The 18245-nt window shown below is 32.2% G+C and overlaps 1 protein-coding gene across 2 annotated transcripts in view; it reads left to right on the top strand.

The window, feature by feature from the left end:
- Window positions 1-18245, top strand: part of LOC106051286 (uncharacterized) — a 32624-nt gene that overhangs the window by 121 nt on the left and 14258 nt on the right. For both annotated transcript variants that reach the window (XM_056031374.1, XM_056031373.1), the window contains exons 2-9: window positions 3172-3349; window positions 4062-4185; window positions 5394-5602; window positions 7989-8115; window positions 12973-13172; window positions 16122-16241; window positions 16697-16822; window positions 17303-17425. In XM_056031374.1, coding sequence (XP_055887349.1) covers window positions 3172-3349; window positions 4062-4185; window positions 5394-5602; window positions 7989-8115; window positions 12973-13172; window positions 16122-16241; window positions 16697-16822; window positions 17303-17425 — 1207 coding nt within the window. The remainder of the gene's footprint in view (window positions 1-3171; window positions 3350-4061; window positions 4186-5393; window positions 5603-7988; window positions 8116-12972; window positions 13173-16121; window positions 16242-16696; window positions 16823-17302; window positions 17426-18245) is intronic.

The raw sequence follows: 18245 nt of genomic DNA, 5'->3' as shown, positions 1-18245 counted from the left end.
GTGCTGTGAATTTTCTTGTACGACATACGTCTGCTAGAGTTTAAATGATCATATGACATTCTGCGTGTATACTATTTATGAGTACATACTATTTTAGTTATTACAATACAGTTATTTGTTTGTCTAAAGTTGGATAGTGACAATGTTATCAGACATCCGGCAAAAAGAGACCTCCTTTTAGGTGTCGTTTTTTCAGATACGAAGGAATTGGCCTAAAAATGTAAAAATGTCCACCTTTTTTTTCACTATTGGGTATTATGCATCAATAGAGCTTATTTCTTCGTATCTTGTTGATAAGTTGCACAGACAAAATAATCGATACCTGCTGTAAGATTTAATTTGGATAACCTCCTCCTTGAACAGGTGTTCAATTCTTCAAGGACGTTCAAAAGAAATCAGTTACTCAAAATACCCCAAGATCTTCTCGTGTTTATTTTGCATTCCGAGGCGTAACAATAAAGTTGAAAAGACTCTTTTCCTAATCAACATGCAGAGGGCAATAGTAGGGAACTACATCCTACAGTGAGAGACACTTTTCTCACAATGTACAATCTGAAGAAACAAATGTCGTGCAATGACTTCCACAAGTGGGCCAATGTTTGCGGTAATAATGTACAACTGGGAAAAGATGTTGTATCTGAGAAATACGAAACTAAATATAGTGTTCTATAGTATTGGATTCACTGAAATGTTTCATCAAATACAATGTAATCCTTAGCTGCCTACGAAAGGGGAAAATGAAAATCGGACATCATATTTTAGATTATTCAAATTTCTGATGCAACGACAACTTTTTATTTTCTGAAAGTGAAACATCTAATTTTAAAAATTATCTATGCAAGCAGTTGTTTTTTTTAAATACACCCTTTTTAAATGAAAAACTTCAGTGGAGGTAAATATCCAACAGAGGTCACAAACTTCTTGATTAATAAATCAAGCTTCATTCATAGATTCGAGCAAAGGTACAAAAATTTGTCTGTAAGATCACAATGGAAAAAGTATCGATGGATCATTATAAAATAGATTTTCCATTTATTAACTAACTCATAGAATAGAATACTGATTCAAATGTATTTTTAAATAATTTTATACAAAATTCGTTTTATTTAAAATTAAAAAAAAAACGAACTACTTTTATAGCGCGCGGTTTTGGCATATCCTCAGTGTAGTCCTAAACTTGACAACAATCTAAATTACACTCAATAGAGGCAAGATGCAGATCTAGATTTAGATTGAAATGTATTAAACAAATTGAACTAAATTTATTATTTATAAATTATTAAGAAAATAGTTTATCTTCTTACAGCTTAGAGGTGCAGATTTATTATTATTTATTATTATTATTTATTATTGTAAACAGTAATATCACATTAAGAAGTGAATGTGATGCGAACAGCATAGTGATTATTATTATTTAGTGGTAGGCCTACTAATTCTACTCATAATATTGGCTTAACTCTAGGACTAGTAATTTTAAGATTAAGCGTGTAAAGTCATACGAATTCTATTCTAGTTCTATATCTAGTGTAGATTCTAAATCTAGACCTAGATATCTAGACTACATCTAGAACTAGTCAAAAAATCTAGACAATGTCTAGATTCTAGTTCGGGATCTAATCTAGGTGTAGATCTGGACTATAAAAGAACTTGTCTAGAAATCTAGATCTAGTCTAGCTCTAGATTCTAGGTATTTTATATAGTCTAGACCTATGAAGAAGATAGAGCGATTATGATCAGGATTAGTAGGCCTACTAATAGTGTATTAGGCCTATGCTGTTCGCATGGGAAACCGGTTACTTGTGCGGGCTCATTTTTTTTTTATTTCCTAGCTCGTCTACTCCAATATATTAATTAAAATACGTATATGGTAGCAGTAGCGTCCCCTGGGGGTGCGAGAGGTGCTTTCGCACCGGATGCAACCATTTAGGGGATGACAACCAAGTTGAAAAAATCTTATCTTGGTAAAAGCAGACACATCGGAAAAGATTATTATATTAAAATCTCTAAATATACGCCCAAACATGCCTAGACACGTCTAGATGGTAGTTTAAGTTTAAATGTTTAAATAACGTTAAACCATTTCTGTCTTAAAGTATAACAAAGGAAACCTGGTGATTTCTAATTGTAGTTAAATGTCATTGTAAAATGTGCAATAACATTTGAATAAATGTCATAACACACTGTATTTGTTCAACAAAAAGAACTAACTAGCAATAGTGTTGATTGGAACATATTTGAAGAAAGTTCATGGGGAAGGGATGACACCCGGAACAACCGCACCAGGTGCCACCGACACTGTCTAGGTGATCAGCTAACGCTACTCTACTTATTCCAGAAGAGTCTATTCAAAGACGAAATGTGGTACTGTTTGATTTTATGTGAAAAATAACGCCAAATGATTTGTGTATAATATTATTACTTTAAAAGATCAAAACAAGACTTTGTCTTAAATAGTCTGTATTGTTTGATGACTTCGATGGGGGGCCGCCTCTGAGTTTGTATTCTTGTCAAATTTTACTTTGTCTTTTTTTTTTCTTACGTTCGCCTTTCTAAGACTTTGTCTTCCTTTTTGCTCCCTTCTTGGTGCAATATAAATATAATGCACTTGAGTCATTTTTAGTACCTAACGCTTCGATTAGTAATTAAAACTAATGGATTTTGTAAACTACTTAGAACTAAATAATTCAATGAAGTACTTAGAACTATGAAATAATTTTATTAAGTACTTAGAACTAAAGAATGTTATGCATTATTTTTGTAATTTATTTAGGAGTAAAGAATTATGTGAAGTAATTAGAAACTAAGAATTCTTTGAAAGTATTTTTATAATGTTCTTAGAACTAATGAATTATATGAAGTCCTTTAGTGACTTAATTAACACAAAAACATTAAAGCTGGGTGGACTCAGAGGCGACCAAAGATTGAGAAATTAAAAATCCCAATTTTTACCAGGATTCACACCCGGGACCCTCGGTTCAGAAACCAAACCATTTACGCTCTTCCACCTCGTATTCTTAACACAAAGGCAATGTTGTGATATTTAATTTTAATTCCTATGAAATATTTAATATATCGTATGTATATTTACATAGAGGAGGTCATTAAGTACTTGCATAAGAAACACATAATCTTTTAATTTTTACCCACTCAAAATTCTTATTTCATTTCAAGATCAAACATTCAGATGCCTATACTAAATGCAACAACCCAGATTCAACAAAAACAGCTTATGGGGCTAGTTGTACATCCAATTCTCAATGTTTAACAGAATACTGCAACCCTAATTCAAGGATATGTTCCTGTCCTATTGACTCGTTCAAAGACACATTGAGTGGATTATGTGTTAGAAGTAAGTTATTGAATATCTATAAATATAATTCTCTTCTTCCCCAAAGAGTTTTGTCGAGTAGTAAGGAGTAAAGGAAAGATCACTCTGAGGATAGTCCACGAGAAAACAAGAGAGGGAGGGGGGGGGAGAACACGTGTCACAAAAATAGCAGGGCAGGACCGTTGCATTATAACTCTTTTTTTTATTTCTACCTCACGTTAAAAAAAAAGGTTTGTGTGTGTGGGGGGGGGGAAGTAATCTACTCTGAAGTAACTATCGAGGCGACAGAGCACGCTCAAGAGTTTGGACACAATGGAAAGATCGCTCTTTTATTTTTGCAACTCGGACGGAGGGAGTTATCCTAGGTAATTTAAGAGCGAAAAAAAAAGATAATTTTCGGATGTATATTTCAGGAGAATGGTATGAGTTTTTAAAAGATTTTCATAATTTCAGGAGATTTCCAGGACCTCCTGACCGATGGAAATCTGTTATAAGTTGTAAAATGGCTTAATTAATTAATTTATACACCTAAAATTTTCGCAGATCCTATAAAAGTGCTGGGCCCACTGAGGTCGCATGGTTTGCAGTGGCCTAAGGCCCGCCCTACAAAATAACGGCGTATGCTACGTCGCCGCTCGACTAGTATTATGAAAACTACTAAACTATTCTTACACGCCCTTTTGTTCTGGTTGTCATATTGCATTAATATCACTGTCAATTCAATATCTTACAGACAGCGGTCCAATTTTTAGCTCTGCAGGAGAGTGTGGCGTCCTTGCCAGCCCAAGCAGCGTTAGCCAAGGAACCCTGGTCACTTGGTGGATCTACGGAGAGCCGAGGACATATATTACCATAGTGTTGAGTTCTTTTGTTTTGTTCAAACAATACTTACCATACATCTTTACGTTTGAATTACTAACGAAAATTAATATCACGTTTCATATTTGTTTTGAGTATTAATAAGGCTTGTCTTAAGAGTTCGAAGATTAATGAGGGCCATGGCCGGCATTAACTCGGTTTTTTTCTATTGCTTCCAATTGGGTTCCTTTCCTGGCAGAGGCCTCACAATTTAAATTTAGAATTTCACTATCTGTCATGGCTCTTGTCTTAGGCTTTTAAAGAAGGAGGGATTAAAGAGTGAACAATATATTTTGTCGTATGATTGGCGTAACTTTAATTAACACACTGGCGCCTATTACATTTGAATTTCTTACTATGCGCGTTGTATAATACATGTTGATATGATGATCTAATAATGTCTAATTAGGCGAATAAACAAAAAAATAATAAAACATAATCTCCATATTCAAAAACAAAACCTAATAGAAATACACAGAAAAAGATAAAGTCGCATTCCTTCTTCCATATGCTAGGACAAATAGGCCCCCCTATGTACACATGCTCCTTCTGCCCTATTGCTATTAGAGCATGGAATGAGTTGCCTTAGTCAGCCTGGAAAACCAGTCACCTGCCAGAATTTGAGTCCTTGATTAACATGCATGACTAGATTGACCCAGGGACACGCGTAGGAAGTAATCATCTACTTTTTTGAAGTAACGTCTGTATTTAATAAGATATGATAAGATAAGAAGTTGTTCTTGTAAAAAAAAAAAAAAAAAAAAATTGAGAAGAGAAGCCTCCTAAGCATCATTTGAATTGGGACCTGCAATTAGTAAGGCCGGCCCTGAGTACAATAATGACGAGGGTTAAAGTGTTTGACCACCAAATTTTTGCATCTCATAATAGAGTCCTGGAATTCTCAAATTTAATTTTAGTCTACAATTAGTTGGGCGAATTATAAATGTTGGTCAGTGTTCTGGCCACGTCACATCCTCATTAACCATTGGTAATAACATTAGATTAGACTAAACTTGATTTATTTCATCGAGTCCTAAAAAGAACACTTGCTATTATTTAATTGCCAACGGATAATGTGAAAAACGTATTGTATCGATGCTAAGAAACTATTAATATGTTGTTTTTTTTCTGCTAATAATACAATACATACTTTATTTTATTCATTAATTAATGCTATATCATTTTAAAAAAATATTGTTGATTTTAGTGTGCTGGAGATAGATATGTATTCAACAGCCAGTTGTTCGACAAACTATTTGGAAATTCTAGAAGGTTCTAAAATTTTACTTCAAAAAACATGCAATAGATTGAATAGCACGTCGGGATATTATGCTTCAAAATCCAATAGTCTGACAGTCTCATATCGAAAAGCTTCAAGTACTTACAAAGGATTTAGAGCTATCTACTATACAAGAAGTAAGTAAAAATTCATAGGCATAACATACAAGCAAAATAGAAGCAAGTAAAACAACCAAATACCTCTTTTATAAAACGTATACAGCGATTGTTTTTCTCTTAAAGATGTACGAATGTAAGATTTTTAAAAAAGGATGTATTGCCTTTCTCCCCAAGAAAGAATCCTGGTTAAGCAAATGTATAGATCTAGTACACTTTATAGTATTTAAATAATAATAATAATAATCTACTGTACTGTGATAGGCATATTTTGACTGACAAAACAGTAGATTTTAATCGCCCTGATATGCTGCTCATCGATAAAAAAGAAAAAGCCGCTACCATTATTGACATGGGAAGAGAGGTATATTTGGGAAAATGTTTCTGTGCTCGATTCTAAATACGAACATTGGTCTTGAGCTTTCATTAATTAACAGTTAAACTATAAAAGTAGAAATAGAAAAAGTTTTAGTATTTAATGTCTATAGTATATTTTTTGAGCGTACTACACAATTCTCTTCACAAGATATTGTGACACGGTTACTCTGTGTGGTCAACCGTGACACACGGTCAAATGTTGGGTACCTTGGAGTTAGGGGACTTGCGGGAAGTGACGAGTGTGTTGTAAACAAGAAGAAGGAAGTCATCTAGTGAATTTGCTAGTATAGAAATGTTAGCCTTATACATATGTTACTATTAAATACTTTACAATTAAAGGCACCTTAGCTAAGTAAGTTTATGTATAAGATATAATTGCTTAAACATGACTCATAGATTAATTAATTGTTTATATTTTTGCTATTGACTCATGAATTGTCATCTTAAATTAATAATTGTGCAAAGGTTCAACTTGATTTGAGATTGACAAGTGGTAGAAGTAAAGTGTAAGAAATTCCAACCAGACAGAATGAGTTGAAAAAGGCTGTTTAAAAAAACTAACGCTGTAAACGAGATTAATACATCTTAAACGTTTAATAAATTCAGAAAATTATTCCTTTATATATAGAAACATTATTTTTGCTTATTTTAGAGACAGAAAAAACAATGTTACAAAGACAGTATGTGTAGAAACGCAAACTCATACTCGGCCCCAAAAGTTGTCCATCCAGGCAGGTAAAAAGGCAGGTTTCAATATTTTGAGAAAGTATATCGGAATGAAACTCTATCAAAGGCAAATGACAGAGAAGAATGGAGAAAGAAGGTTGACAGATCTTGTGTGGTGCCCCAACGGTCTAGCAGACCAAAATATAGCTGAAAGTGAATATGAAGTTAGATGTGAACCTGGCCTAACTGATTTGTTATAATGATTATCTAATCGATCTAATTGTTTTGTACAGGTTGAATCTCTTATACAAAGCCTCAAGGAAAAAAAAAACACATTTCCGTAAAAAAAAAAAAATCCTTTAGTTAAATGTTTCATTTCAAGTAGGGATCTTTTGTAGTTGACTCGATACTATGAAAAACTACTTTTAATTGTTGTTTTAAATTATGTTCCGCTTATATGAATACTAAATGGACTTTTCTCTTTAAAAAAAAAGTATTTTTTTTTTGTAAATGTAGTAGTTAGTATGACAGAACGTATTTAACTTACAAATACAATTGTAAATAAAATGATTTTAAAAAAATCTAAAACCTTTTGCATAAGTGTGTTAAAAATATGGTAAATGGTCATCTTCCTTACAAAATAGCTTCCAAAGTTTGTTGCTATTAATAGTGAATAGTATTAAAAATGGTATATTTTTATGAAAATACTGCTTGCATACTTGTTTTTAAAATTAGATTTTCCCCTTTCAGATAATATATTAAGATTAGTGGCGTAGCATCCATGGCGCGAATGGGTTCAATGAACCCAGGTCCACGACCATTAGGGGCCTACAGTTCCGCTTGAACCCATGACCCCTGACCAGTAAAGCACACATGAGCACTTGGAATGACACCAAAGTGAAGAAAAAAAAGTACCTTTGTGAAAATTTAAAAATGTTGCTTGATTCTCTTAAGACCAAAAAAAAAAAAAAAGATCCTTGCACTGACATTGTAATGTCTTTTTGTGGAGAGGGGTGGAGGCCCACCGAGATATTCTTGAACACGGGCCCATGGGTGCCTTGCTACGCCACTGATTATGTTGTCGGATTTTCACTATCTTTTTTAGTTTACGAGATCTAAAGCGGACGAACAAACGGACGGAAGGACAGACAGACCACACAAAACTAATAGCATCTTTTTCCCTTTCGGGGGCCGCTAAAAGCGTAATAGCTACATTGTGTTTGATTGTTTTTGAACAAGCATAATGATGTTTTTATAAATTGTACTTGTAGTTGAATAAAAACAAAATGCACAGGATAAAATAATCAAATCTCTTTATCAAACTAAAATGTCTAATATAGCAATTTTATTGTACTATTTCTAGGCATGTCAAGTGAACTAAGTGAAACGTTTGGATACATTGTAAGCCCAGGATATCCTGTTGACTATAACAATTACTTGAACTACACCTGGCTTATCTCCGCTGAGAAAGGGCATTTAATTAGTTTAACGTAAGTAGCCTATGAATACATACGTTGGTGCACTCTATCCAAACATGCTTTTCATTAACTCTTTCTCTCCTAATGGCGATAACAGCGACTATGGCCCTACGTTAAATAAAATTTATTTTTCGTTTTATAAACTTTAATTTGTGTTACATAAAACGAATATGCATTCTCTGATTACAAACAAAAATGTTATTGAAGTTTAATCACAACAGGGTAGAATGTACAAATGTGAAAAAGGAACAACTCTGTCAGAATGAGGAAAAAAATTACGGAGATAAAAAGTTAAAAGATGATAGTATGTATTTATATTATATTTATATAATATATATTATTTAAATACTTTAAAATATTTTTTTTTTAATTTAAATATATACGTTTTATTTCTTGAACGATTCTTTAGTATATCCAAAAAGGTCTTAGTCGAATTTACCGGTACGACCAACAATGGCATTAAAGTGTTTAAATAATTAAATTGACCTTAGTGAACATTTTTTAGGCTTAAATATGTCTGAAACTGTAAGGTTCTACTTTTTTTTTTTTTTGGAGTGCAGACAGTTTTCATAAAACATTAAGAGCATACCTTTTCAGATATGCATGACTAAATGCATGACGCGTAGGACGTAATCATCTTCTTTTTTGAAGTAACGTCTGTATTATATAAGATAAGATAAGATAAAAAAAAAACAGAAAAAAACATCATCATTATTTGAAACGTTTACCAAGAAAGAAAATCACTAGGTAAAAGTAAACTTTCCAGATAGTTACCCCATTAACACCCCCACTTTTTTCCTCCTAATAAGCAGTCAAATAACCCAAACTCTTGGACAAAATAAACCTATATAAAGAATACTGCGTCAATTAAAATATTTTTCTATTAACTAACAGGAAATAGAGTTATTTAATTTAAATGCTTAATGCCTAAGACAATACAATATCTTGTTCCAATCCTTTATTAGCTAGACGAAATGTTAACATTATGCAGTAAGTTTGATCTAAGACTTAAACAAGAAAAATAAATAAAATACTTTGTATAAAAAAAGACACAGCCTCCTTGATGCAACTTACTGCGATTATATTTCTCTTAACTACTAATAAATGTTAAATTTATTAAAAAAAAGGTACATTTTGTTTTTGCCCCGCCCCATTCTCTCCCCCTCCCCCGAACGATTGAATCCTGGTTACTTGAATGTATAGAGACTTTAGACTATTCGTAAGATAGTCCTTTAGATCTAAACTACTAAGACGGGACACAAAATGTCCCTAAACATTAATTTATTAAACTCTTTAATAAATAGGGCATTCATGCGGAAATACGTATGGTCCTTTCAAGAGAAATATTTTCTGATCCTCTTGCACTCTAGCCGAATTCAAATGTGTTTCTTTTTATTATTTTTTTGTATCTACTATTTTTTATTGGGTAATAGACAGTTGACACGCATGTTACCATCCCTCCACTGAATTATGGGTACCTGACATTAGTTGGGGAAAAATTAAAGGCGGTTGGTCGTTGTGCTGGCTACATGAGCCCCTCATTAACCGTAGGCCACAAAAACAGATGAACTTTACGTCATCTGCCACAAGGTCTCAAAGGGGAACTAGTTAGGCCAGGTTCACATCTAACTTTACATTCACTTTCAAATGTTTCTATTAACTAACTGTCTTTTGTAACCTTGTTTTTTTTTTAAAATTGATTTTGTTTTGTCAGGTAAAAGAAACAATCGTGAAAATTTCAGCTTGATCCGAGATTTGTTTTCGGAGAAATAACGTGTACAAACATCTGGCAGAGTGAGCTTTGTAAAAATGTTAACTTATTCTACTTGCCACAAAATCCGAAAGAAAGGGAAATAATAAGAAATATGTATTGGTTAAAGAAAAACGAAACTGCGTATTCTTGTTATGGAAAAAAGAATGTACCATAATCAGAAGAGGACGCGCTTTTTATCCTTGTCACATGAAGGGTGTGTTTTTTCAGACAAGTGAAGTTGATATGCACCCCTAATTAGGCACTCCTTAACTTCGATGTCCTTGTTATAGTTGTAGACAAAGACTGAAAATAACAAAACTGATGATAGAATAGGTCAGTAGTCACATAAATCTAAACAAACATTGGGCGAGATAAGAAATGTGCTCTCTAGCATTATTATTCCTGAGACATTACAGTTTGTCAATGTTGCAGAACGAGAGAAAATTGGATAATCAAGATTTATGACTATATTACAAGAAAAACATTTTTAAAAATATATCTTTTAAAAAGTCAAAGACTCCATTATTGAACTTCAAGTATAAAACAATAATGAACAAAAAAAAAACAATATTCGGTTTAATTCGAATTTCGAACACCCGTGACGCCGTCAGCTGCAAAAAAATTTGCATTTTCTCTATAGGCCAGCGAGGCAGATATATTGGTACGATTATTTATTAATATGTTTATTTTATGGACATCTAGATCTAACACTAGACCTAAAGTTCTGATTTAGATCTCTTCAGATCTAGTCTATATCTACTTCTAGATCTAGAATCGAGATGTAATTATATTAGATTTACATAACAATATAAGCAACGCTTATAAACTTCAATAATTTTGGACCAAGTTTCAATTTACTCAGTTATGGCATAATTACGCCATGTTGGCTCTAGACCTAGATATAATCTCCTGCCGACTTCTGCCCAGTTGTCGTTAATATATTTTTTTACTTTGAAAAATTATAACGTTCAAACTAAAGTTTCCCCGTATGGTCAACAAGCTAGTGATTCTTTTCTCAATAAAATACATCAACTGTTATATTTTTAGGAAAATGGTTACAAATTTGTTTTGAGATCAGTTGTCCAGGTTCCTGAATAGAAGTATTGTAATAATGACAAACGTATAACATATATTAATTTATTCACCTAACCTTTAGTATTGTGGGTTTACCACATTTTAAAAACATATTTTTTTAAAAAGAAAAATAGCCATTGTACACATTAGTAAATGAGGAGAATGAGATTAAATTTTGTAGCACCCTAAGTCTTTATTTACAAATATGACATTTTTTAACATCTATTAATATTAATCTTGAAGGAGGTTGAGGCCTCAGCAGAAAATGCTGCCCAGTTTATCACTTACTCAACTCCAGCACTTATACAATTCTTAAATAAGGCGTCAGTATTTTGTTTGGAAATTTTTTTGCTTTTTTTGTTGTTACTATTTAGTCGCAAAATTTTGTCCACGCAATTTTGTCGCCGCTGTTTGTTGGGTAAAACTTTTTTTTTTCTGCTGAACAATTAGGCCACCTCAAATGATCTATCTTTGGCATTGACTAGAATCTCTTTCAATAACAGGCTCGTTTACCTTTAAATGTTGTCATCTTATTTACAAAGCTTATATCCACTCACTCTGTCTGCCTGCTAATATTATAAACATGTTTTTTTCTCTTGTTTTCCATTGTCTTTGTACCTAACAAAATATAAATTACTCCAAAACATAGTCATACAGTTAATTAATTATTAATAATTAATGACTTTGTTTGAAATAAGGAAACGATCGCTACTTATTTAGAGATGTGGATAAATATAATGGTCTAGTACACTTATTACATTTTGTCAAGATTTCTCGGCCACTTCCAATGGACCTCATTCACCAATCGTAAACAAACAACACTTGATAATATTGATAAAGCAATGAAAATTACGTATCACGTGACAGCCTTTATGGATTGTGTAATTTGTATAGAACAGTGATGCCCAAAGTACGGCCCGCGGGCCAGATCCGGCCCGCGAAGTGGTTCTATCCGGCCCGCCGAAACGTCAATTCAAAGTTTAGAAAATCCCCCTGTTCCCCCCTCCCCCATCATAAAAAAAAAAGGTTGAAAAATGTAGCTTTACCTACGTTAGGGCCCTCATTTTTTTCTAATGCATTGGTACCACAACATTGAACACTTTAATGGAAAATGTACCAGGAAAAGTGAACGGATCTTTACTTTTTGTGGAACATGATAATAAGCCAACATATTTGTTTTATAAAGAACGTGTGGCTGTTTAAACACAAAAAAACATAGATCTATATGAACAGCATTATGAAACGAATATGGCGGCATTGGTGGGAATATTTAACAAAAAAAAGACAAGAAAATGAGTCGGTGGTAAGACTTTTGCTAAAATGTTGTTTACATTTGAAGTAGCGAAATGAACCTATTTTCCGACGCCTGAAAAAAAATCATTCCTATATCCCATTAATTTATGTAAGTACTACATCCATGGGTCTCTTATAAAATTAGTTTAAAGTCAATTTCATTTTGTTTAGTTTATTTTTTTTTACCTTTTCGGTCATGTGGCCCACGACACGAGTATCGGCAATTAAAATGGCCCGCTGGTCGAATTAGGTTGGGCATATAGATATAGAGAACCACGTGGCAAAATGTTGTTTGTTTATGGTTGGTGAATGAGGTCCATTTTCGGATCAAGTTCGAATTTTGCAAAATTCGAATTAAATAAATGAATTAGTTACAAATTAACGAAATTTGTAATCAATTAGAAGTAATTAATTAAGTGCGGGTTATATATATATATATATATATATATATATATATATATATATATATATATATATATATATATATATATATATATATATATATACAAAGGGAGCCAAATCCTGACATTTTGAGATTTATGGAAGTAATTAGCGATTCTTTCCCTTTTTGTTTTGCGTGTCACCTTCTCTGTTCTGATCTGCTCCCTTTTCATCCATAGAACTGTTTTATGCAGGAACGTCTTTGGGAGCTCTAAGGACCTCTTCATATGTAACAGCTTAAGAGACACAGTGTGTTAGAGTTTTTGTCTTATACTGTTATATTAACATAGTTTATGTTATTGTCATAGATTTGATGTGGACATTGAGAGCAATTATGACTACGTAAGAGTGTTTACCGGAAGATATCTTTCTTTTCCACCATTTGCAACTCATTCTGGTTCGACGTCTCTGCAATATGTAATATCAACAGCTAACAATATTTTGCTACAGTTTTCAACCGACGTTTCTAATAGTGGTCCAGGCTTCAGAGCCAAATATGTTACACATGGTAAATTTTTGTTAAAAAAATGATTATTTTATGATCTAATCTCTCTCTCTCTCTATCTATCTATCTATCTATCTATCTATCTATCTATCTATCTATCTATCTATCTATCTATCTCTATCTATCTATCTATCTATCTATCTATCTATCTATCTGTCTATCTATCTATCTATCTATCTATCTATTTATTTGACTATCTATCTATCTATCTATCTATCTATCTATCTATCTATCTATCTATCTATCTATCTATCTATCTATCTATCTATCTATCTATCTTTTTCTATCTTTCTATCTTTTTCTATCTGTCTATCTTTTTCTATCTTTGTATCTTTTTCTATCTTTCTATCTTTTTCTATATCTATTTCTATAAATCTTTTTCTATCTTTCTATCTTTTTCTATCTTTCTTTCTTTTTCTATCTTTCTATCTTTTTCTATATCATTTTCTATCAATCTTTTTCTATCAATCTTTTTCTATCTTTCTATCTTTTTCTATATCTTTTTCTATCCATCTTTTTCTATCTTTCTATCTTTTTCTATCTATTTATCTTTTTCTATCTATCTTTTTCTATCTATCTATCTATCTATCTATCTATCTATCTATCTATCTATCTATCTATCTATCTATCTATCTATCTATTTATCTATCTATTTATTTATCTGTCTGTCTATCTATCTATCTATTTATCTGTCTATCTATCTATCTATCTATCTATCTATCTATCTATCTATCTATCTATCTATCTATCTATTTATCTGTCTATCTATCTATCTATCTATTTATCTGTCTGTCTATCTATCTATCTATCTATCTATCTATTTCTCTCTCTCCATATATATATATATGACACGATCAGGAAATAAGTTATTTGTTTCGAGAATAGGGGAAATTTTACTTAATGACAATCACGTGACTATTAAAATAAGGATAGGGTTTTAGATCGCAGCGAAAATGAGAGTAGACATAAACAGACTACTCCAGGACATTGTTGAAATAAGTCACATTTTATGAACGTTTCTGACATTCGATGGTTCCCTTCATTGTTATTAAACTTGTTCGATAGTCAGTATCAGCGTCGACTAGCTTTTATTGATTGTTCGGCCTTTCACTTGCATTAGTGGATTCTACATTTCGTAGAGTGTTACCTCCATTTGGTTTGTTCGCGTTTGAATCTAAAACTACAAGGAAATGGAAACGCTTCCTCTATTTTGGTTGAAGAAGTATTTGTTTTGAAGCAAAAAAAAATCTTTTGGCAGCATATATTCAGAGCGGTAAATTCCTTAATTCCCAATCGCCAAAGCAATATCTCAATAAAACCACTGCAACTATTGACACGAATCACTTCATGAAAAAAATAACATAAATAATCTGAGATTCAAAACAAATAAAACCATTCTAGCACTCGTAGTAAATCCTCTCAACACAAATAGTAACGAAATCCACATTGACCCATTGGAATTTATACTGTATCTCTAGAAATGCTATTGTTAAATTTATAAAGTAAAGCTTGGTATTGTGGAAAATGTACACAGTTAAAAATGAAGTTGGGAAAGTGGAGCACCAGAAATTTATGCAACGCAACAAAAGTGGACAGCTTTAAAAGAAAAGCGGGAGTTGTGGAACTTTTCTTCGAAGCATGGAACTTCGAAAGAATATTCACATTTGACTAGAGTAACACCTTCAGTAAAATCACTAGTAGCAATTATACATAAAACACTGAACCATAATCTTCAAATACAAAAACAAAATTAAATAAAATACTCTGAAAGACACAAAGATAAAGGCACATTCCTCGTCCCAAAATCCTTGTCAAATTTGTACAAATACTCCTTCTTCCCTAGTGCTATTCGGGCATGAAATGGATTGCCTGAGCTAGCCAGGAAAACCAGTAACTTGGCAGAATTTAAGTCATTGGTTAATATGCATGACTAAATGCATGACGCGTAGGACGTAATTATCTTTTTTGAAGTAACGTCTGTATTATATAAGATAAGAAGTTAAGATAAGAATGGTCTTCCAGACTGCTACAATAAGTTGAAAAGGTTGGTATTTGGAGTGTTGACTATCTTCAGATCAAGAGATTCGTGCCAACAAGCAATCTGTTGCATGAATATAATTAAAAGTAAAGTAAGAAGCCAGCTAGCAAATGAAATTTAGAGTCGTGTTTGAAACTAAAATCAACAAGTTAAGAGCCTAACGTATTCAACTTTCAAAAACCACGCAAAGCCATCGCTCCCATTCAATTTGTTTGTTATTGAAGTACAAGTTAGTGCTGTAAGAAAATGTGTAATTGTTTAAACTTTTAACCAAAGTAGTTAGTAATTATCTAATAATGTCCTTTACATATTATCTGATTTGCTGTGAAACAAAAATACCTATTTATGAATAAAAAGATATTTCTCTAATGGATAGATGTATTCGATTTTGTATCTTAAACAAAATTATGCACTTACTATTTATTGCTGGCAAGATCAATATTTATGGCTCTTTAAGACTTTGAAATATTGTATATTGATTTTTTTTACTCTTCAGACTCCAAAGATTGCCGACCTCTGGTCTAGATCTATTACAAATTTAATTACATGACGGATCCAAAATAATTGATATAATTACACTTTTTAAAAGTTTTGTTTTCAAATTATTTCTCATGGTATATCTCACACTAGCCTCTTTTCTTGTCTCAAAATTCACTTCAGGTCATTTGCGCATATATCACAACTGACATATATAAGTAAAAATAGATAATACACCCATACACAATCTTCCGTGACAGCTAGGTAATACATATTAAAGGTTTTCAATCTTTAGCTATAGTATATATATCTATATATCTATATATCTATATATCTATCTATATATATATATATATATATATATATATATATATATATATATATATATATATATATATATATATATATATATATATACCTTTATCTCTATCTGATAGATATCGGTTATGGCACGCAGTGCAGCAACGTATGTTTGGCAGGAACGACGTGTTCAAATGGTCATTGTGAATGTGAATATAACCAGTATTATAATCATGTCGACATGCTTTGTCTGCCTAGTAAGTTTTTGCATTAAAATCTAAGCATATTTAAGCTTTAAAATATTTGATATTTGTTAAGACATTAGTCAGAAACTCTTTAGCATTATTTTAAAAATAAAATTGTTCCAAAATTTTCAATTTAGGAGTAAATCTTTTTTAAATAAAGTAAAATGCTGCTCTACACTTGGCTTTTCTCCAATTGGCTAAATGTTTTTATATATATTCTGTATAAAGAAAAAATTGATTTATTAACTATGATTAACTAATTTGTTAAATTTTGTATTGAGTCATGTATCGTCATTGATCCTTAGCTACAAATGCAGCATTGGATGACGATTTGTTTAGTCGAAAAATAGACTGCGAAAATCTAAAAAACATCAACAACAACAAAATACTGAGCATGTTATAATAAGCGTTGTGAAAAAATGACATAGATTCCTAAGTAGACAATTTAGATTGTGATTGTGTTTCAGGAGTCTCTTTCGGATATTCCTGTCGACGTTCAGAAGAATGCTTTCAAAGTTTAGTTTGTCGTGACTCGGTTTGTATCTGTGATACAAATCAGTACCACAATTATAGCTCTGGTTATTGTCAGTATGGTAAGATTATTTACTGGATATTAAAAATAATCTGCTTTGAAATCTTTTACACTTACTTTGTTTTTATGCGTAGGCAAGGTTGATTTGACCATCTGGCATTCACATCTATCTATCTATCTTTTTCTATCTATCTTTTTCTATCTATCTTTTTCTATCTATCGATCTTTTTTGCCCTATCCTGTGTCTTTACCAACAAAATATGTGATGAATCTTTAGTTTAGAAAGTCTTTAATTGTAGAGTATTAGCTATTTTGTCTAGTAACCACTGTTGTTTTGATCTTTATCATAAATCTGCCTACAGTTCAGCATGTACCTTCTACTTCAACGGGTATCATTATCTGTTTAATAAGTAACACTTATTTAAAAAAAAAGCATAGACATTATGGTTTTTATCTTCACCAGGTATAGTTGGGTATGGTTATGCAATTTACTTGTACAAAATGTTAAAAAAAAACATTTTAACTATTTTTCTCCTAACAGGGGTGACTTATGGATATAACTGCAAACATTCCGAATGTGCTGATGGTCTTTACTGCTTCTCAGATGTATGCACCTGTTTAAGTAATCAATATTACGATCAATCATTTGGAATCTGCAAAGTCAGTAAGTGTTGTGTATTTATATTTCTGTTGTGTGTTGTAAACTGATCTGTTCTTGTGTGTCAAAATGTCTTGGTGTCGAGGTCAGCTTGTGTGTGTGTGTACTGTTTTATCTTGAACTGTTTTGCCATTCTTGTTCAATAATGCCTAGGATCAAGACATTTCTTCTTTTAGTGTTTCATTATATACTACAGTAAGTCCCTTTTTTATAATTCTGTGAGCCCGTTAATCTTTTATAGAAAGTTGTGGAATCATTATTTATTGCAAGTTTTGATCTAGGTGAAAGCAAAACAAACAAAAAAAGCACTTGCAATAATAAAAGAACATTAAAAAATAAATGACATGTTTGCAGATATAGTAGTAATATATTATGTTGCAGTAAAAAATTATAGTATAATGGATCTCATTCGAGGCGCGGTGGCTGAGGGGCAAAGCGCTTGGCTTCCGAACTGGGGGTCCCTGGTTGGAATCCTGGGGAAGACTGGCATTTTTAATTTCGGGATTTTTAGTCGCCTTTGAGTCTAATGACATTAGTTGGGGAAAAGTAAAGGTTGTTGGTCATTGTGCCGGCCACTCGACACCCTAGTTAACTTAGGCCACAGAAACAGATGATCTTTACATCCTCTGCCCTTTAAACCACAAGGTCTGAAATGGGAACTTTACTTGTACTTCATGGATCTCATGTATGAAAAATTATGAAAGTAATAGAACATATTTTTTTTTATTAGGAAGAAATACTTTTTTTTTACAAACAAAGGAAAGACGAAAAGTATCTTTTTCTCTCTTTGGACAACAAGGGAAGCAGTATTGTAGTGAAGTACAAT

The sequence above is a fragment of the Biomphalaria glabrata genome, chromosome 6 (assembly GCF_947242115.1).
Source record: "Biomphalaria glabrata chromosome 6, xgBioGlab47.1, whole genome shotgun sequence".
NCBI lineage: Eukaryota > Metazoa > Mollusca > Gastropoda > Planorbidae > Biomphalaria > Biomphalaria glabrata.
Note: the sequence above shows the minus strand (reverse complement) of the source record. Positions and strands in the feature narration are given on the sequence as shown.